The following is a 21,746-nucleotide window of genomic DNA, read 5'->3' on the forward strand; positions in this document are numbered from 1 at the left end:
GACGCCGTTTATTCCAAAGCCTTCGGCAGCAAAGAAATGTTTCCTCGTGACGTCATCATATTGCTGAATTCCGTGCGTTCCTTCCTGGGCAGATAAGACCACCCTGTTAAGTGGTCGCCTGGAAGAGTTTTTGCCTTTATGCGAAAACGGAAGGTAACGTATTCGTCTCCGTCATCGGATTTAGCTTTTTTTTATGTTGAATGTGCATGTGAAGTATCAGCAGGAAACAATTGTGCTAGGCTAAGCGACGCGGTGTGCAAACTTTGTTAAAGAACTTTCTTGAAGCTGAAGCGCTCACTCTTGCTGAAGTTGCCGTGGAGTTGAAAAGGTTTGGCAATGGCTATAAATCAGTCACTCGGCCTACAGTGATTGGTTCTCCGTTTTTGGACAGAACGATGCATTTATTTTGCAATTCTACACCACCTTTTGTATTGATTCTGGAAAAATAATGTTTAATTTGGCTAGCTAGCCTACAGTAGGCTATTATACTTTGTTACGCGAGATCAAAGCAAACCGACAAATGCGGCAAATTACAGAAACCCAACGACAGAAGTAATCTGAAATTATAATCTGTAGCCGTCTGGCAAAATGTCCATATGGCATGGATATTACAAAACAATGAATGTGACAAGCTATGACATAGGCTACCTACAGCTATGCTCGTAGATTTTCATTGGTGATTTTAAAGCTTTAGCTTATTGTTTGCCTACTGCCAAGTGAGCTCGGTTGCGATTTGTTTTTGTAGGATGTCTGTTAAAGAAGGGAGACCGCGTGAGGGGTTAATGATGATGCAGGAACTGGATGATCGCCTCAAAGAGCAAATAGACAAGTTGGAACACATCCGTCGCTCCGTCGGAGAGCTCAAGGAGAGCATGTCCGAGGTGGGTGCGCATTTGGCCCGGACACACTGACCGGGGTCTCTAGGTCTTTGTTCTGTAAACGTATTTATGCTATTTTGAAATGGTGTGATTGAATGCCCATGATTATTTCCAACGCTAAGAAACTCCATAAATGAATTTGATTTGGGTGGAAGTAACTTATTTAAAGGCACATACTGCTCTGGAGGAACGAACCATTCATGATGATAATGTGAGAATATGTTTGCTATACTGACGGACAGAATGTCATAGCCTGGTATGGTATTTAACATACACCTGCATGTTGACTCCATGCTTTGGCTATAAGCACTTGTCAACAGAACGTAGAGCACCTGATCTACACAGTTCAATTTTCAGACCTGGACAACCCACTTATGTTTAATTTTGGTAAAGTATCACTCCGCCATTGCCCCCCAAGTGTTATGGAATAGCACCCGCTGTCCACTGCCCCAGGCAGCACCTCAGGGCCTTTGTTACACTGTTTTCTTGCCCTCCGCTAATCAACAGGTCTGAGGTGTTGCAGCAGGGCTTGTGGGGGACCTGGGGGGACGGTACCCTAGATCAATTCTCCATCTCCTGATCAATTCTCCATCTCCTGATCAATTCTCCATCTCCGAAGATTACTCTACAGTATGACAGGATGTAACAGGAAGATGCTTGGCAGACAGTTCCATATTGAAGTGCCCTATATGACCTTACACTTCATCCAGCTACCAGTGCTTCAGTAGCCAACACAATTTAAGGACAAAGAACAAAATGGGCTCTATTGACATGCCTCATATTCTACTCTTATCCGCTTGTTTTCTTTCTCTTTTCAGAGCTCTGCAAAAGACTTGAAGCAGTCCATTGGTGACCATATGGACTGGTTGAGTCATCTGACAGAGCGGGTGGAGACACTCCAGATGAACACAACTGTGTTTGTCCAGGTGAATAACACCTTGCACCTCTGCAGCTGCACATGCCCGCTCACCCGCTAGCTATAGGACTACAGTGCATGGCACTGAAACATGCCCGCTCACCCGCTAGCTATAGGACATGGTGCATGGCATACATGTGCCCTCTCACCTGTAGCTATATGACCACGGTGCATGGCACTGAAACATGCCCGCTCAACCTCTAACTATAGCAAAGTCCTTTTAGGCAAGTCCCTCCACTCGGCGGCCATATTGCAACGCTTTTTGGGCACTCATCGGGCATCCTGTTCGGCAGAAATGTGCGTGCGCAAGGCTTCACAACACCAATCTTCCTCCTCCAGCGGCGATTTCACAACACATGATTGGCACGATGTCTTCACAACACACCATATGATTGGCTCAATGTATTCACATCACACCACATGATTGGCTAAATGTATTCACATGTCGACGTTTTGCCGAGGAAGGGGTGGGATATGTGTAGACAACGGCCATATTGGTGTTACAAACTAACACCATGCATTTCTATGGAGTATTTTTTGAGTGCTGTGTCTCCTCATTAGAAAGTCTCTGGCTATAGGACCACGGTGCATGGCATACTGTACATGCCCCCTCACTCACTATCTATAGGACCACGGTGCATGGCACTGAAACATGCCCCCTCACCCATTAGCTATAGGACCACGGTGCATGGCATACATGTGCCCCCTCACCCACTAGCTATAGGACCACGGTGCATGGCACTGAAACATGCCCCCTCACCCGCTAGCTGTAGTCCCTTATTCTGACATGCTGGATGTTTGTATTTTTGTCAAAAATAAGTGGATTTGAAAGGGACGGACTAGCTGAGGAAACCAGGGGCTGCAGGGCTGCTTCGGAGCACGCTGGCGTTCTTTTCAATATCTTATATGTTCACTTTTCATTTTCATTCATTTAGAAAATAATTTACAGTCCACCCTCTGTACATCTTTGTGTTGATAACGATGTCTTTGTTATCCAGTGAACATGAGCTGTTTGTTTCTGCAGATGAACACTAAGCCTCGATCCTTTAAAGGCAAGCGCGGTCTCCGGCAGTCTTCACGCTGGGGTGGGTCTCACCTGGTGGACGATGCCCAGTCAGAGTACGGCTGGTCTCCCATTCGCACCCGACGCAACAGTGATGCTGCCTCAGAGATGTCCTGTGCCTGGTAACCCAGGCAACCACAGAGCTGGCTCCAGCATCGATTCAAGGCCTCTGCGCATAGGCAGCGCACTCCACTTATGACGTTCCACCACATTAGATTCCAAATACAACCCGCACACCACCACACGCCGCTTATGACGTTCCACCACATTAGATTCCAAATACAACCCGCACACCACCACAGTCCGCTTATGACGTTCCACCACATTAGATTGCAAATATAACCCAATACACCACCACACGCCGCTTATGGCGTTCCACCACATTAGATTGCAAATACAACCCGCACACCACCACACGCCGCTTATGACGTTCCACCACATTAGATTCCAAATACAACCCGCACACCACCACAGTCCGCTTATGACGTTCCACCACATTAGATTGCAAATACAACCCGCACACCACCACAGTCCGCTTATGACGTTCCACCACATTAGATTGCAAATACAACCCGCACACCACCAAACCCTTTCTCTGCTGCCTTGCCGCTTAATAAAATCCATTGTTTATCAAATGTGACACATTTTGGGCACTGACGTGCATGATGTCATCAGCAATGTTGCGGAGGCCTTTAGAATAGGTGCTCCAGAGTGACCACCATTCATGATGAACACGGGACTGGCAAATACCTGTGCTGAATACATCCAGCTATCCAGCTGGGTACAAATCCTGTTGTCTGTTTTGATAGTTTGTTAGTTATTACAATTATTGTTATGCTTCTTTGTTGTAGTAAAACAAAACAAAAAGGGAAATGATTTCTGATGATCTCTAAATCATGAAATTAACACATGGGAATGCAATAAACACAGTTTCAGAGGTTGTATGTCTCTAGGTCCTAGTTAAATTGGGTCTTCATATTTTAATGACTCATCTAGTGACCCAAATACAGTGAAAAACAAACGCACTCCAGATAACTCACTCAGCTATAGAAATTAATTCTTTGGTCGAATTCATATACATTTTATTACATTTGATTAAATTAGCCTATCCTCATTTTTAAGCTCCACTTACGATGCAGATCCGAATCCGGAGAAATAGTTTGTTAGGAGCATTCCAGAAAGTTCTGCATGTGTCTTTGCGGTCCTACCCCAGGCCTCTGGTTTAAAAAAAAAAAAAGTGGGGCTCCCAAATAAGGGGCGGTGTTTCTTGTGACGTAGTCGACTACAGTGAAACCAAAGATTGTTGATTACTAAACGGCGAACGTTTGCGCCTCGCTCCGCTTTTTAACTCTCTGGTGAAACTGCTGTGAACGGTGGAGAAGAGCTGTGCTGTTGAACATAAGAATCATTTTGAACGCGGCGTAAATCCTTCCACGGCTTTTTGTATATATTGCTTTAGCTAGTTAACTTAACTTATTTGGAAACAATGGCCGAAAGCGACTGGGATTCTGTGACTGTCTTGAGGAAGAAAGGCCCGTCGTCAGCGCAGGCGAAATCAAAGCAGGTAGTTAGCGTCAGTGTAGCAAGCTAGCCAAATATAGCCTAGCATTGTGGAGGTTAGGGAATCATGCGGGAAGGTTCGAAACCTGCGCTCGGCTGTAGCCTCTGCCCGAGTAGGCAGGCATGCTAGTAAAATCTCGGGGACTTGACATATCGCAGGGCCACTCTTGGCTCACGACTGGGAGGTAAAAAGAACAACCATACACAAGTGGAAAGTGTGTTATTTTTTTCTGTTACTAACCGATATATGATACTTAACGTTGCAGACAGAGATGGTGGCGTAACGTAAGTCTTGTGTGTTCTCCTGGTTTAATCCTAGCTACACCAATCAAAAGTGGGGCTCACTTCTAGTGTACAGGTTGTGTATTCATAACGAATACATCTTTTCGGTAGGCTAGTGAGCTTGCGAAATGCAGCGCGCCAGTAGGCCTCAGATGATGTAATTATAGATATAGTTATAGAGATAACTACAAGTGTTGGACCTGAGGACAACTTGATGCCTGTTTGAATATTATGTAACAAAACGATTAGGTCTAAACGTCATAACGTAGTAAGGGGACATAATAACATGACGACGATAGTCATTAAGCAAACCGTAAGTTAGCCTGTTCAACCAAAAACGTTTGTGCTTTTATACTTGTCATTGGACCATTTGTTAACAAATGCATCCAGCGGAACTTTCAGAAATGTTAACACCTGTGCTGTCTGGTGAATGGCGTTATTAGGGCATGACCGCTTTCTTCATGCTTTCGTCCAATGCCCCAAATTACTACTACTCGACAGATGGTTAAAACAGCCACCAACGGAGTTCGCTGGACCACACACTTTCCTTGTCGTAGGAATCTCCAAAATTGGTATCGATTTGGCAACCTCTGCCTTACCATGGCACTAGCTGTTAGTTGATATGTTCCATTACGATATTGCTTTTATTGTAGGAGATGAAGAACCCCGTTTAACATATACATACGTAAATAATTAAATATTTATCATTAATTCATTTGCATTTCATCATATCCTAACCTCCCTGCCTGTGACCCTGAAATAACGCTCCTCACTAAAGTCCCCAAATGCGCTCAATAGCATTTTGCTATCAAACGGCAAAGACGGTTCATGAGACGTGCCTGTTGATTCCTGATATGGGCAGCTCACTTTTTTTAAAAATCTGAAGTAGTTCAGCATAAAACTATCAATGCCAGGTTGTACGTTTCGATTGTGTCGATGTTCAATAGAATTGTTCTTTTTCTTTTTGCAGGCCATAACGGCGGCACAGAGGCGTGGTGAAGAAGTTGAAACCTCAAAGAAATGTGAGGCCAACTTTGTTTTCGGGATCTACCTTTTCCCTTTGAGTCATAAAGACATCAGTTGAAATACTATAGGGATCAGGGTTTTGTCCTGACATGAATGAGGTGCACAGGCAGGCAAAGTGGATGATAGTCAGAACCAGGGCGCTACGCTCTAGAATCTTTGTTCAGAACACTTGGAACTGGTTATGTGGCAACATTGCTCATGTGTCATCACCTTTAGAGCTCTGATTTCAGCTTTTTAGAACAGTGCAGCTTCTCTGCACCAAAGATGACCCATGGAGGAACAGAACAGTTCTACTCCGAATGCTTGAGGTCAAAGCCAAGTGTTGTTTTCCTTCAGAGTATGTTTTGCATCCAAGTTGAGGTGTGTGTGTGTGTGTGTACACTCTAGGGGCTGCGGGTCAGAACAAGCAGCACTTAGTGACCAAGAACACGGCCAAGTTGGACCGGGAGACTGAGGAGCTCCACCACGAAAGGGTTCCACTGGAGGTAGGCCGGGTGATCCAGCAGGGGCGCTCCAACAAAGGGCTCACTCAGAAGGACCTGGCCACAGTAAGCATGACTCCCCACCACCCTGCTAGGACGTAAAGTGGTACATTCTGGACTAGCCTTAAGCAGGGCATTAGGCTCATTGGACTTCATGCAGTGCTGCGCAGACCTGGCTGGACCTGATGCATGCTGGACTAACCCTAAATTCACACACTTGCCTTGCGTTACTGCATGCCAGTGGGTTTTCCTGACGGTCAAGTAATTTGCATAGCTACCGTCGGGAACACCCACTGGCATGCGTTGACGGAACGCAACTGTGTATAGAAGCCCAAAAAGTTTAACATTTTTCAACTTTTTGAGAGCGGTGACGGGAGCAAAGCAACGCAACGGAACCACAAATCACTTTGGCAACGGATGACGTAAGCCCATGTAAAGTGAAAGTGAGACACAGTGAGAAATAAATATAATTCATATTTACAAGATAATGTCAGGGTTTGAATATAATTCATATTTACGAGATAATGTCAGGGTTTGAATATAATTCATATTTACGAGATAATGTCAGAGTTTGAATATAATTCATATTTACGAGATAATGTCAGGATTTGACACTTGTGGATCCATGTTTTGTTTTCCTTTTTCAAATGCCCCTGTATGGTCGAAAGTCAGGCCGTCTGCCAAAGACGAGTCAAACAGGTGTTTTATTGTGCAATAGTCCAGCTTCCATCACGTCCAGCCAGATCTGTGCAGTGCTGCGTTAAGGCCAATGAGCCTTCTCCTGTCATGTGTTCTATTTGTCACTCATTCAAACGTTTGTCTGTGTTTGAGAACTACCTCCTCCAACTGTGAGTGTTTGGGAACGTTTGTCTGTGTTTGAGAACTACCTCCTCCAACTGTGAGTGTTTGGGAACGTTTGTCTGTTTGAGAACTACCTCCTCCAACTGTGAGTGTTTGGGAACGTTTGTCTGTGTTTGAGAACTACCTCCTCCAACTGTGAGTGTTTGGGAACGTTTGTCTGTGTTTGAGAACTACCTCCTCCAACTGTGAGTGTTTGGGAACGTTTGTGTTTGAGAACTACCTCCTCCAACTGTGAGTGTTTGGGAACGTTTGTCTGTGTTTGAGAACTACCTCCTCCAACTGTGAGTGTTTGGGAACGTTTGCCTGTGTTTGAGAACTACCTCCTCCAACTGTGAGTGTTTGGGAACGTTTGTCTGTGTTTGAGAACTACCTCCTCCAACTGTGAGTGTTTGGGAACGTTTGTCTGTGTTTGAGAACTACCTCCAACTGTGAGTGTTTGGGAACGTTTGCCTATGTTTGAAAGTTTGAACGCATCTCAGGTTTTAATGGATGAAAGCTGGAACATTCTTAAGGGAGTTCTACTTCTAGACAATAAACTGACTGTTTGAATCCACTAATGCGAATGTAAAGGCCTTTGCAAACAACTGGTTGAGGACAATTAGTGACACATTATATTTACATTTCTGGCATTTAGCCTTTGGCCAAAGCAACATTAATATCAGGTGTTTTGAGTGGCTCAGCAGCTTCAGTTCCTGATGTCTGTCATCACAGAAAATCAACGAGAAACCTCAGGTCATCGCGGACTATGAGTGCGGAAAGGCGATCCCCAGCAATCAGGTCATGAGCAAGATCGAGAGAGCCATTGGTTGGTAGCACTTTTACGCCTTGTCATAATGTTCTCTGAATATGTTCCTTTATGATGCATGCACTCTCACTGTGTTTCACCTTGTTCCACTCTAACTGTGTCTCTTGTCATTGGAAGTCTCACTGTGTTCCACTCTCACTGTCTCTTGTCATTGTAAGGCCTGAAGCTACGCGGGAAGGATATTGGACAACCCCTCGAAGCAAAGCCAAAAAAGAAATGAAAATGAAAGCCTCGTAAGGCAGCCCCTGCCTGCATCTAACCACACACACACACACACACACACACCCTGGGCTGCCCCCCACCTCTCTTGGGTCGCCGTCTGACCTGGTGCTCCCCTGCATTCCCAGCTGTTGCGTTGAATGATAAGCTGAGCGGACGTCCGGTTTCCTCCTCACACACACACACACACCAATGAGTACACTGCATAATGTGGGGGAAACTTTTGGTAAATGTTTTGCTTTGGCATGATTTTTTATTTTTATTTTTTTTGGGGGGGCGAGCAAAATGCTGAATTTGTCATGACATTGATTGTTCATGTTGCCTTGGTCTGGTAGGTTAATTTAACAGCATGTCCTGTCTGTTTTAGCACTGCTTGACTGTGGCCTTCTAACCCATCTCCAGTTTGGGTCAAAGTTCAAAGTGTGATGGACATGTCCTTTAGCATTATCTTTGTTTGGGGGCTAATAAAGTTTGAAACATTTGGCAATACACGTTGTACAGTTCAGTCATTCATAAATGCATTTTAAAGGACTCAGTATAGCAAACCCTAAGATGTTATGGTATTCAACATTCTGGTTCAACATTCAAATTTAAGGGTTTTATTTTTTTTTCCAAGTTAACAACTGCAATATATATATATATATATATTTTTTTTGATTCCCATAATTTACACACAAAAATATCAGTATTTTCAAAACAATAGAGCAAATTTTGAGGCAAAAATACAAACGGTACAAACCAAACTGAATTCAATGGAACATCATACAAAATGGCCTAAACTCAGCCACACGGAAGCTCAGAGCAGTCCCCTGCACAAGCAGAAGTGTCAGGACAGTCCCCTGCACAAGCAGAAGTGCCGACAGGACAATCCACTGCACAACCAGAAGTGTCAGGACAGTCCCCTGCACAACCAGAAGTGCCAGTTTCTCGAGTCTCACGCAGAGGAAGGGATAATGGGCTCCATGTGGGGAAAATACGACTAGAGTATTTGTTCAAAAAAGTGTTTGAATTTTGTAGTCCAATTCTACTTTTAGCCAAAATCTTAAATGTATTTCGGCCTACGTGCCAAACGAGGCAGAAGTCATGACTGATGCTCAGGCAAAAAGGTCAAAAGGTCAGGCAGAGACTCAAATAACGTACAGAAATAACCTCAAATGATACGTGGCATATCGACCTGCCACACATTAACATGATTTAAAACAGACAGATGACTTCCATAATCTCATTTTCACTATATTTACGTTTTTGTCCTTCACAGCTATGGTCAGTAGTTGTAATTTTTGCCCTCCTGGGCAGTTTACCTGTTTTCTACCTTCCCTGCAAAAATGTGTGCACACATTAAAACTTTAGACAGAGTTGATATTGCAATCCTGTTCTTTACATCAACATCATCCAAACAGGCTTGAAACAACTGTGATGGCTATGATTCTGGGTTGTGAAAAAAAAAATGTTTCTGTCAGTCATTAGTGTTTTGAAAAACTGGCCTGCCCTGAACTCTCGGACGCCATGGCGACCCTCGACTCTGACATCTTCCGTCCACTCAGGAAGTCACACCCACCTCCAGCCAGTGAGGTCACAGCCACCTCCAGCCAATGGAGGAGTGCGTTCTTATAGCAGCTCCCCTAATCCTGCCAGACTCCGGCACCTCAGTGTGAAAGACGAGAGCGATCGAAGGAATGGCAGGACACGGCTGGAATCCCGCTCGGTCTTCCAGCATGAGGCTCACCCTCCCAGTAATAAGACAGCAAACAGGGCAGCCTACACCAGCACCTGGTGCGTGTGACGTGTGTGTATCTGTTCTTTGATTGCATCTTGTGAGAGAAAATTCATTACACGTTTAAACATCCTTTCAAAAAGCTGCTGACCTGCTCAAGTAGAAGTCATGGCTTTCTGTGAGTTGATTATATTGTTCTGCTTATCAGTGCATGACAGATATGCATGCTGGGTTGTCTCCCTACTCTACAACAACACCCACCTCTTCCATGCTAACAAACAGAAACTCTTGGACCTTCTACTAAGCAGAACCATTGAGACAGGAAACTACTTTTCATTACGCAGAAAATGTGTGTGAGATGAGCAGGATCTGCAGACCTTTCTGTATTGCACGTTCACACAGAGGACAGTAAACACGAGACCTCGGAGACCTCTGGCTACCACATGACATTAGACATAAAGGGCTTTAGCTTTCTGGTGGCTCAGGGGTAGTAAATATCATCCCGTCTCCACCAGGGGGAGTCTTGGTGATGCTCATGGTGAAGAAAAGGCAGAAGATTATCTGACCACAGTGTGACACTGCATAGTTATGCAAAAAATAAATATAAGTGACGTGACGTGACTTATTTCTATGGAACCGTACTCGGTATGGCTTAATCACTGAGTGTCTTGGACACCAAAAAGTCTCTCAAGAAAGATCAGGATGAAAATCTCTTTCACGACGACCTCCATCCACCCCTCTACTTCTGAAGCAGAGTGTTTGTTTTTTTAAATAATCTTTCAGTTAAACCCTGATGGCTTTACACTTAAAGGAGGTGGTTTTAGAACAGCGCCCTTCCTCAAGAGCAGTCTTTTACTGGGACGTGTGGAACAGCTACACTGGTGCGGTTCCGAAGGTCCCGTTTTTCTCCCAGAGTGCACTGCAGGAGCAGCGTGGGGTTCCGTTGGGCCGTCACTGGATCAGGCACATGTCTGTGCTGACCTGGTTCCGTGGGTCCGACGACCCCTCGCCCCTGGCCTTTGCCCCCTCCTCACCCCCCTCCTCCAGGTCACCAGGGGGCAGGAGGCTCTGCCGCAGCTCCATCAGGAAGTCTCTGCCCTCGCTGGACGGCAGGTTGCCAAGGTAATACTGAGGAGCCAGCTCCACCAACCTGCAGTGGGCACATGGACACAAGGGTCACTGAAGTCCAGGACAGCGTTGGCATCACATTAATACACCATACAGCGTTGGCATCACATTAATACACCATACAGCGTTGGCATCACATTAATACAGCGTTGGCATCACATTAATACACCATACAGCGTTGGCATCACATTAATACACCATACAAACATGGCATCACACGTATAGTTGTACGCTAAGGTTTGTGCACCTCCAAGCACATCACTGCATGAGCCACAATTCTGATTTACACTGTTCATTTTTGAAGTTGTAAAAAAATGAAAACAAAGTATTTAATGTGATCTGTTCTTTTTTTTTTTTCAGGGCACAGCATAAAAAGTAAGCTCACATTAATGTGTGAATTACATTGACTCCTAGTCAGCTTTCTGCCATTCAGCCGTTCTAGATGAGGATCAGAGATCATTTAGTGTTTAGTTCTTTAGTTTTCTTATCTTCTACTGTCTCTATTGTACAGTGGAGTTGTGTTATATGTATATACTTATATTTACTCTTTCTGCTGTAAGTGCATGTTGTGTGTGATGTCTGTATGCTACTGAGACCTTGAATTTCCCCTTGGGGATCAATAAAGTATCTATCCAACAGAGACTGGACACTGAGGCTTACATGTGGGGGTGAATCTGAGACTGGACACTGAGGCTTACATGTGTGGGTGAATCTCGGAGACGGTGCGGATGCAGTTGTCGTGGGAGATGGTGAAGTCGTGGTACAGCACCCAGTTGGGCGGCCCAGGCTGCGGCCGGCGGCAGCGGTACGAGGAGAACGGGTGCAGGTGAGCAACGTGCCGGTGCGTCAGCAGCAGGTAGTTACCTGAGCCGTCAACGTCATGAGCCACCTGGAAGAGAGAGCGGAGAAACTAAGACTAAAATCAAACTAAAACCAGCCATCTTATTCTGCCATCACATCACATTCAGCCATCACATCACATTCAGCCATCACATCGCATTCTGCCATCACATCGCATTCTGCCATCACATCACATTCTGCCATCACATCACATTCAGCCATCACATCAGCCATCACATCACATTCAGCCATCACATCGCATTCTGCCATCACATCACATTCAGCCACCCAGATAAGACCACCACGGCTACCATCACATCACATTCAGCCATCACATCACATTCACATCACATTCAGCCACCCAGATAAGACCACCACGGCTGCCATCACATCACATTCAGCCATCACATCACATTCAGCCATCACATCAGCCATCACATCACATTCAGCCATCACATCGCATTCTGCCATCACATCACATTCAGCCACCCAGATAAGACCACCACGGCTAAATCACCCAGATAAGACCCCCACGGCCACCATCATCCTATTTTGCATGTTTTTATTTTTCGTTTAGCCTATTTAATGTGTCAATCAATTTTATTTATCATTATATTATTTTTTTAATTTTATTTCTACAATCAATTTATTCTGTTTAATTTGGCAACTGTTTGATAGGGTTTGCATGTGTCTATTTACTATAGTCGGATGTACTGTGTCCTTTGTGTGCAAACATGTTACACAACTGATGGTGCAGCGCACCCTTGGGTGCAGCTCACCTGATGACCTCATGTGATTCACCTGTAACCCTTAACCCCTTCAATGATAAAAAACATTCATTTTGGTTTTCACACTACATACTGACGATGACTTAGGCCGAAACGCGTCTGTGGACATGGCATTAATAAATAATTAATGAGAAAATACTTGAGAGTGCGTTTTTTTTACTCTAATTTGTCACTTTACAACTCGCACCCAAAACTGCTGTGAGATTGGAAGTTGAGCGCGCCTGTTCTCACTACTACATGAAGACCACCACGGCCACATCACACAGAAAAGGACTTGATGAACACCTCTTCATTCAGATTTGATCAGTGCTGTACTTTAAACATTTAATCTAAAGGTGCTAGCTCCTTTCTTGTTTTTCATTTCTAATGAGATCTTTACCTGAAAGATCATCCAGTGACAACCCAAACTCACCTAAAGATCTTTACCCAGTGACACCCCAAACTCACCTAAATATCTTTACCCAGTGACAAACCAAACTCACCTAAATATCTTTACCTAGTGACAAACCAAACTCACTTTAAGATATTTACCCATTGACAATCCAAACTCACCTAAATATCTTTACCCAGTGACAACCCAAACTCACTTTAAGATCTTTACCCAGTGACAACCCAAACTCACCTAAAGATCTTTACCCAGTGACAACCCAAACTCACCTAAAGATCTTTACCCAGTGACAACCCAAACTCACCTAAAGATCTTTACAGTGACAACCCAAACTCACCTAAATATCTTTACCCAGTGACAACCCAAACTCACCTTAAGGAAGAAGCCTGAGATAAGGGCTCGTTTGATGTTGGTGCTGTTGTCCTGGCAACCAAACGCAGGGGGAGAGACGGGCAACTCGATTCGCTGCATTACCTCGAGTAGCTCTGCCCTGATGAGCACAGCCAATCGTAGCGCGGCAGCGTTGATGTAATTGGTGGAGCACCAGGCTTCGTCCTCATTGTCTGGAAGAGCCCAGATAAGAGTTCTATCTGAATACCAATCGGACATCTGCCCACTTCAGAGTGGAGGTGATGAGGGTGTGTGTGTGTGTGTGTGTGTGTGTATGTGTGTGTGTGTGTGTGTGTGTGTGTGTGAGACTCACGCTGGATGTAAGCGTTGTAGACGTTGATTAGGGTCAGGTGGTCCCCTTCTGGGTGCAGTAGCAGGCGTCTGTGTGTGGCGGCGGCCTCCTCTTTATTTGGGGGCGGGACCAGAAAACACGGAGGAGCTGAACGACAAGAGAGAAACAGAGAGGGAGGGGGGAGAGAGAGGGGGGAGAGAGGGAGGGAGGGGGGAGAGAGAGGGGAGAGAGAGGGAGGGGGGAGAGAGAGGGGAGAGAGAGGGAGGGGGGAGAGAGAGAGGGAGGGGGGAGAGAGGGAGGGGGGAGAGAGAGGGGAGAGAGAGGGAGGGGGGAGAGAGAGGGGAGAGGGAGGGAGGGGAGAGAGGGAGGGGGGAGAGGGAGGGGGGGGAGAGGGAGGGGGAGAGAGGGAGGGAGGGGGGAGAGAGAGGGAGGGGGGAGAGAGAGGGGAGAGGGAGGGAGGGGAGAGAGGGAGGGGGGAGAGAGAGGGGAGAGGGAGGGAGGGGAGAGAGGGAGGGGGGAGAGGGAGGGGGGAGAGAGGGAGGGGGAGAGAGAGAGGGAGGGGGGAGAGAGAGAAAGAGAGCGGTCTTGTCAATTGACAAATGACAAACAAAGATACCTGCAACTACACAGCTCACTTCACAAAAGGGCACACACACACACACACACACACACAACACACACACACACACAACACACACACTCAAAGCTGCTGCACCGATCAACACATTGAGAATTCACTCCACTACATCACACATAAAGAAATCACTTCATTGCCCTGGTGTTGGTTGCCAAAGTCCAGTTGGCAACTCTGATGCTTCCCTCCAGTAAAAACAAGACTTCCAGTGTGGAGAAAAGTTCAGTTTGTGTCGTTTTATTTTTGGAAATGCTGCCTGGGTTCTCCTGCAATTCCAAATCATTGCAAATAATGTTCCCCCTCCCATCATTCAGTACCATTCACTAAGTAGTTTAGTAAATAGAGACAAAAGCATTACATTTCTTTCACTCTAAAAGGGAAAGGCATGTAGCTCTCCTTGGAAGACCTTAAGTGACCATCACTGTGACTGTGTGCGTGTGTGCATGCATGCATGCATGTGCGTGTGTGTGTGTGTGTGCGTGTGTGTGCGCGCGTGCGCGTGCGTGCATGCGTGTACATGTGAGAGCTCTCCCAAATGATCTCTCCTGTCTTATATGATTGACCCAAGTCAAGTGTTTTTTTCTCAATAGACTCATGTAATACCTCATCTAATTCATTATGTCATTACAATGTCACTGACCGTAACCTAGTGAATCCTGCTCTACCACACCGCACTATGCACAGCCTGGACACACAACCAGGTGAACCAACGGAACACAGCCTACCTGACATGCACCTCTTGCTGTGATGTGGACCTACTGCTACAGTTAGCTGTAGCTTGATTAACCCACTTGAGCTCTTGCTGTGATGTGGATCTACTGCTACAGTTAGATAGCTTGATTAGCCCACTTGAGCTCTTGCTGTGATGTGGATCTGCTGCTACAGTTAACCCACTTGAGTTAAAAGTGGCTGGTGGTTACCTAAACTTTGAAGTACAGTATACGTCTGATATACAGTCTATGGCAGGGGTCTCAAACACCCGGCCCGCGTCCGGCCCAATTCCGGCCCGCGACGTATGTCAAAATAATAATGTAATCCGGTGTTCCAGTTTAGATGGTGAGCAGGTTAACTTGTGATATTTGCATAAAATCCGTGAATATTCAACAAGACCCTGCCTACTTGTTAACAACGCTTTGCTCTGCCTCCGCCCTTCAGTGCTGGAGATTCACATTTTCACAAGCCTACAGTGCGTGACAGAATATGAAGCAAGATCTTGCCGAACACATGCGGGAATCGCTATGTATAATGCATGTCTGCTTAAGCATCCACACAAAATGTTGTGCAAACAGGAAATGTGTCAAAGTAAATCAGCGAAGGTTTTGTTGGGTTTCGAACATGAGTCTCACTGAGGCAAAATGTTCTAAGCAGTAAGCACTATCACCACTATGCCACAGAGAGCAACGCTTGTCATTAGTCTATTAGACTAGTCTGCTAGCTTAGGCTACTAGCTATCCTGATGTCCATGTTAACTGGTGATAGCCTATAACATGAGCAAACACAGCGAATGCATGCCTTGAATAATGCAGATTCATTTTGCCTCAGTAATTTTGCATCACAAACAGTAACAAATGACCCCATCAGTCGTTGCTCGTTTTTTGTGCAGAAAGCAAAAATTATGAGCCTCGAACTGCTCACTAAAATAGCAAGCTAGCAGCAATAGTCCACCCTGCTAACCAATTGCACCACTGGTTATTTTGCATCTATGCAATAGCATGGTGTTCCTATTAAATGAATGTAGGTCTATGTTGTCTTGTGACAGCTTATTTGTCAATCGATCAAGATATTCATTATAGCAAACATCTAGGCTAAGTGAAAGTGAACAGGCTGCTGAACGAGCAGTAAGTAGGCTAAACTATTTTCTAATTTAGGCTACGTGGGAATCTGAAACAGCAACATCTGTCATCAAACTCTCTCATCAAAGTTTTGTAATATATGCTACCATGATAAGCATTTTGTGTCAAATTAGGACCAACAAATTAAATAATATTTAACTCGGAGAAAATAAGTTTCATGTGTTCACTTCAAATCATTAGACAGCTCACTGCATAACTTCACCGAGACATGACACTAAGTTATGATAATTTTTGCACATGACTGACGTATTTCATATTATTAACCCCCAAAACGGAATAAAGTGTTAGTGGGACATGCCAGTTTGTTGTACATCAGTTAGGTTTTGGTCTGTGAGGCAAAGATGAACCTATTTTGTTGTTTTGAGGCTTGCATATGCCCATGTTAAATTGTGATGGCACCAGTTAACATGGGCGTATATTTCTCACTTATGTTAACCTGTGTTAACTTTGACTAACAGTTCAATATATACATAGAAATCTGGCATCAAATAAGCTAATCCAATCAACTTTCTTGTCCATGCGTGGTTCGAATCCCAGCTAGATCGCTAGTTTTATTTTTTTCCATTCATTCAGTATGTGTCATATTTGTGGATAATGCTTAAACGGACATGTATTAGACATACACTGGTGATGTTTTCAGCGATATCCGTTATATTGTCTCACTTGCAAACACTTCGTGAAAATGTAGCCTAATATAAACCTGCACTATTGGAGGCAGAGCAGATTAAGAAGTAGGCAGGGTCTTGTTGAATATTCACTGATTTTATGCAAATATCACCAGTTAAACTGCTCACCATCTAAACTGGAACACCGGCCCTTGAGACTTTTTAATTGCGACAAACAACGATACTGATTAAAATAGACGATAGTTCCAAGTACGGTGACAAATCTCATTTGTAGGCTACTCTGCTCCACTATGTGCTAGACATCCAGAGCTTCATTGAAACCCAAAATCGCTGCGCAAAGTTTTCAGGAAATACTTGTATTAGCGAGAAACACAAAGACGTGCATTTGTAATGACGCGGAAGCGATGCAGGCCATAGTGTTGCATAAATTGAAGCAGAAATTAAGCAGAAATAGGCCTACACCAAATGTTGAAAAACGTTTACGTGTGATGAAGTCTTAGGTAGGCTATGTTATTCACCTATTTTAAATCTGAAGGAGAATATCCTTTTGGAGATTATGATCGATCGTCTATTGAATGGAGGTGCGTCTGCGTGTATACGACGGTGTCCACTAAGCATACCATGCTTATTTCGACCCTCTGACCAACATAGCTTGGAGGTTGCAGTGGTAATCGTGATGATAGTGTCCGTAATGGACGTGGTACAGACAGCAGGGCTAGTAGAAATAGGGCTCTAAACTACAAAGTCACCCGCAATATGATGCGAACTTCTGGGTAGTCAGATTACCCGCGATAGGAACTGATTTGACCAGAAAACTTTATTGTAGGCCTTGTGGTTTAGAAACCATATACATCTTAGGTGTTGGTATACATCGTAGGTGTTTTCCTGTTAATTTGTTATGTGGGTAATATGAAAAAAGGAAAGTAAACCTGCTCAAATATGTTCATCCAGTATTTACTGAAAGGTGCATAATTTGAGGTGCTTGCCATCCAGTGGCAAATTAGATGGGTAAATTTACCCCCTTCATAAACTTTTGTTTTAGTCAAAGATTTTTACATTTACAGTAGGACTTTATCTCTGACCACTTTCAAGCCATGGCCTTTTGAAATTTTGATATAAAAATCCAATGGTGTTGCTTTCTTAACCCTGACGCCTATAGTTTGCCAGGTTTAAAAAAGTTATGAGAGGAAAATATTTCACACACATACCTGTTTTTATGTTTTTCATTTGTTTTATAATTTGTATTAATATTTATTTTATCATTATTTTATTTATAAGCTAAGGTTGCTAGCACAGGTGTCTAAAACTAGATAAAAACACACTTTATGTTTGCAGTTTTGTGTGGTATTTGAAAAAAAGAACATTGCATTTTCAGAAATAGCCGGCCCTCCAATCAGATGACGTTAGCAGAATTGGCCCCCAGCTCATTTGAGTTTGAGACCCCTGGTCTATGGTCTGATCCTATACAGTATATCTGATCTTTATAAAGACTTTGCACTGAAGTATATTCGTCTGATCCTATATACTATATACGTCTGATCCGTATAGAGGCTTTGCAAGGGGAGATGACCCCAAATAGAACCTTACTATTGGACGGATCTGTTGCTTCCAATCCAGAGTAGTCACAAAGATAATGAATGCGTAGCAAGATGGGTCGTCCTAGTTCATGTCTATGAGGGTAAAGTGGAGTTCTGTCAGAGACGGGCTCTGGTTCAGTCCCCGTCTGCACAGGGGCGTGTCACTGACGTATGACTGACGTTTGAACGCCTCAGTTCTACGTGGTTGATGCATGGGGAGTACAAAACAAAGTTGGTGTACACCTTCATTAATGTTGATTTTCTCCCGACTGGAGGGTCATACTGTCTCGACATTCTCCTGAAATGGGGAGGAGGGTTTGGAGATTATGATACCGTGTCTGAAATTTGCATCCATTGCTCAGAAAAATAAGGCTTTGACAAATTCTGGGAAATTCTTGGATTCTGCCATAGACCTCAATGTTAAAAAGGGAGCCCGATCATAAATGGGGGATAGTGGGCCCCCCCCTCGTGCGGGGCGTGTACTACTGCTACCCTATTTGCATACATTTCTGGGCACAGGAAATGGCCTCTCAGGAAGTATCTTCGTAATCAACCATCTTTGGTAGTCATATACCAATGCAAGTCATCTGGACTCATTTGGACATTAGGGCATCCTGAGTCTGACTGCCCTGCCGGACTGTTACCCATCATGCCTCTGTCTGGGGCACAAGTGCAGGTGTAGGGACTCACCTGTGAGCTCTGAGACACAGGTGCAGGTGTAGGGACTCACCTGTGATCACCTGTGAGCTCTGAGACACAGGTGCAGGTGTAGGGACTCACCTGTGAGCATGGCGGCGATGGTGAGCAGCTCGCTGACACAGTCGAACTCGCAGGCGGCAATGAGCGCCTTGGCCAGCGGGGGCTCCAGGGGCAGCTCGGACATGATGATGCCCACCTCCGACAGGTTCCCATCATCGTCCAGCGCCGCCAGGTAGTCCAGGTCCTCCAGCGCCTGCATCAGCGCCTCGGGGGCTGGACAAACACAGCACTGGTCAACTCAGGTACTTTATCTGCCAACTGCCCCACGTACAAGGATGGATGAAGTTTTATTACCTGGTCTATCTGTGTGAGTGTGGCGTTTGTTACCTGGTCTGTCTGTGTGAGTGTGGAGTTTGTTACCTGGTCTGTCTGAGTGAGTGTGGAGTTTGTTACCTGGTCTGTCTATGAGAGGATGGTGGAGTGGCTCACCTGGCCGGTCAAGGAACTTGCACTGTCCCATGTCGGCGATGTCGAGACGTTTGAGCAGCAGCACCAGGTGACTGAGGTTCTCCTCGACCACACTGGGGCAGCGGCAGGCCGGCATGCCCTCCTCGTACAGCGCCTGCGGGTACAGACGGACGCACACACCTGCCACGGGACACGGGGGGGGGGCAAGGGCAGAGGGTAAATTACATGGAAACTGCCTGACGGGGCTAATCCAGCACAGCACCCTCGCTACAGGACATGTAGCCTGATTAGAGACGGAGAGGAGGATGCACACAGGTTACTTAAAGGGAAACTGAGGTCTAACCTTAAAGGGAAACTGAGGTCTAACCTTAAAGGGAAACTGAGGTCTAACCTTAAAGGAAAACTCTGGTCTAACCTTAAAGGGAAACTGAGGTCTAACCTTAAAGGGAAACTGAGGTCTAACCTTAAAGGGAAACTGAGGTCTAACCTTAAAGGAAAACTCCGGTCTAACCTTAAAGGGAAGCTCTGGTCTAACCTTAAAGGGAAACTCCGGTCTAACCTTAAAGGGAAACTCCGGTTTAACAACATCTATTTTTGGATAATAACAAGTATCAATTTTTTCGTTTTGGGCCCAAAACGTCAATCGGTGCAGTTTTGAAATTTGGATTTGATTTTTTTGGAATAGCATAAAGCATAACCTTTGGGGACAACATGATTCAGATCTACTTTATTACACGGCTCTTCAGAGTGCTGCAGAAAGTTCCATTCACATGAATGGGCCTTCCCAACGTTCGGGCCTATGTTAAATCTATATAAATCACCGGCAAAGTATATAATCACCGCTGTCAATGGCAACGGGTTGATTAACGTCTTTCATATCCCTCCGCAAGAATTCCGTTTGCTTATTGCAATGGAATTTCATTGAAAGGGAAAGTAATCTAGTAAGACGTTGCCATGCAACACCTGAAACTGTCAAGTTCTATCTGTGTGGCGAACTATTTATTTTGTCAGCAGAGGACACGAAACGGTAGCAAAATCATTTTTAAAGATTCATTGTGTTAGGTTTCTTTTCTCGTTTTGGCAAGTAGCCGTGTAATAAGCAAGATAATGTATTGTCCGCCTTCAGGTCGAAGCAAAACCTGTTCTGTTCTCCCTGTCGGGACTTATTTTCTGATAATTACCGGCGGACAATACATTATCCCTTACGTATGTGCTGAAGCACATGTGGCCAGCGGCTGACCAGGTCAGCAGATCACGGACGTGCAGCGTCAGATCAGGGCCCTGTCCACATGTGCTCATACTGTCTCAGTGCCGGTAGATAAACAAGATGAGCACTGACGGCCCTCAGGCTCACCAGGAAGACTGCTGTTGATCCGCTCAGTGCGAAGGTCCGCCTGGTGCTTGCTGATTGGCCGAAGGACCTGCGAGTCTGCTCTGATTTGGGGGTTGTAAACCTGGAAGACGAGAGAGAAAGCGGGAAAAACAAGTCTCAGTTTAGAAAGCGGGAAAAAACAAAACCAAACAAGTCTCAGTTTAGAAAGCGGGAAAAAACAAAACCAAACAAGTCTCAGTTTAGAAAGCGTGAAAAAACAAAACCAAACGAGTCTCAGTTTAGAAAGCGTGAAAAAACAAAACCAAACAAGTCTCAGTTTAGAGTGACCAGCCCTGTGGGGTATACTACGAATCTCGATTAGTGGGTTAGCGAAGTATGTTGCGCTCAAAGCCAGGCTATGCTGTGACACGAAAGTGGATCTGTTTTAGTGTCGCTATACCACCATGGTATCTTATGCTGTCAACCAAACCTGGTCGGGAGGAGGTTATGTGCTAAGTTATAGCTCAAATTGTGTAATCTACCGTACACTAACCAATCAATTGTCTTAAAAACGAAGTTATCTCACGTGTAGGATTCTGTCATATATCTTACAGGTGGAGCTCCGCCTCTACTAACATTTTGGATCTCGAATGCGCTTTAATAGTGCTGTGCGTGCAAATATCCCACTATGGACGTGCATACCATACAACAACTGATGACAATTGATTTATTTGATGTTAAAGGTTAGACACAAAAAATGACCGCAGTGTAGATTAAGCTATCGCTCATGAATGCGGAAGTAATTGTTTTTAAATAGAGGCGGTCTTGTGCGTCTCCACGTTACACGATTGGCCAAAGTCATCCCAACACCGAGAACGCGCACAGATCTGAGCTGAAAGCCTAGTTTGACAAATATATTACATAACTGCAATCGTAGTATCACTT

General features: G+C 44.9%; 2 protein-coding genes across 6 annotated transcripts in view; one reads left to right on the top strand and one right to left on the bottom strand.

Moving 5' to 3' along the window:
* Nucleotides 1–7: 7 nt before the first annotated feature.
* Nucleotides 8–8,581, top strand: LOC143122691 (endothelial differentiation-related factor 1 homolog). 4 transcript variants are annotated; one of them, XM_076283482.1, is made up of 8 exons: nt 8–153; nt 746–881; nt 1,697–1,804; nt 2,819–4,421; nt 5,670–5,721; nt 6,113–6,273; nt 7,780–7,873; nt 8,032–8,581. In XM_076283482.1, exons 4-8 carry the CDS (start codon nt 4,344–4,346, stop codon nt 8,091–8,093), a joined length of 447 nt encoding a protein of 148 aa, XP_076139597.1. In that variant the 5' UTR covers nt 8–153; nt 746–881; nt 1,697–1,804; nt 2,819–4,343; the 3' UTR covers nt 8,094–8,581. The 4 variants fall into 4 exon arrangements, with proteins under 4 accessions (XP_076139597.1, XP_076139601.1, XP_076139599.1 ...); XM_076283486.1 differs by having other exon boundaries at nt 6,113–6,210; XM_076283483.1 differs by lacking the exon at nt 8–153 and adding an exon at nt 160–328.
* Nucleotides 8,582–8,739: 158 nt separating this feature from the next.
* The window catches only part of dqx1 (DEAQ box RNA-dependent ATPase 1), a 24,954-nt gene continuing 11,947 nt past the window's right edge, over nt 8,740–21,746 (bottom strand). For both annotated transcript variants that reach the window (XM_076283480.1, XM_076283481.1), the window contains exons 7-13: nt 20,844–20,943; nt 19,511–19,669; nt 19,103–19,294; nt 13,654–13,779; nt 13,323–13,513; nt 11,633–11,823; nt 8,740–10,956 (exon numbers count right to left, since the gene is read on the bottom strand). In XM_076283480.1, coding sequence (XP_076139595.1) covers nt 10,758–10,956; nt 11,633–11,823; nt 13,323–13,513; nt 13,654–13,779; nt 19,103–19,294; nt 19,511–19,669; nt 20,844–20,943 — 1,158 coding nt within the window. In that variant the 3' untranslated portion in view covers nt 8,740–10,757. The remainder of the gene's footprint in view (nt 10,957–11,632; nt 11,824–13,322; nt 13,514–13,653; nt 13,780–19,102; nt 19,295–19,510; nt 19,670–20,843; nt 20,944–21,746) is intronic.

This window comes from Alosa pseudoharengus, unplaced genomic scaffold (genome assembly GCF_046254945.1).
Source record: "Alosa pseudoharengus isolate Yale_2024_CS ecotype anadromous, Long Island Sound unplaced genomic scaffold, YU_APseudo_1.1 YU_APseudo_1.1_scf_14, whole genome shotgun sequence".
Classification (NCBI taxonomy): domain Eukaryota; kingdom Metazoa; phylum Chordata; class Actinopteri; order Clupeiformes; family Clupeidae; genus Alosa; species Alosa pseudoharengus.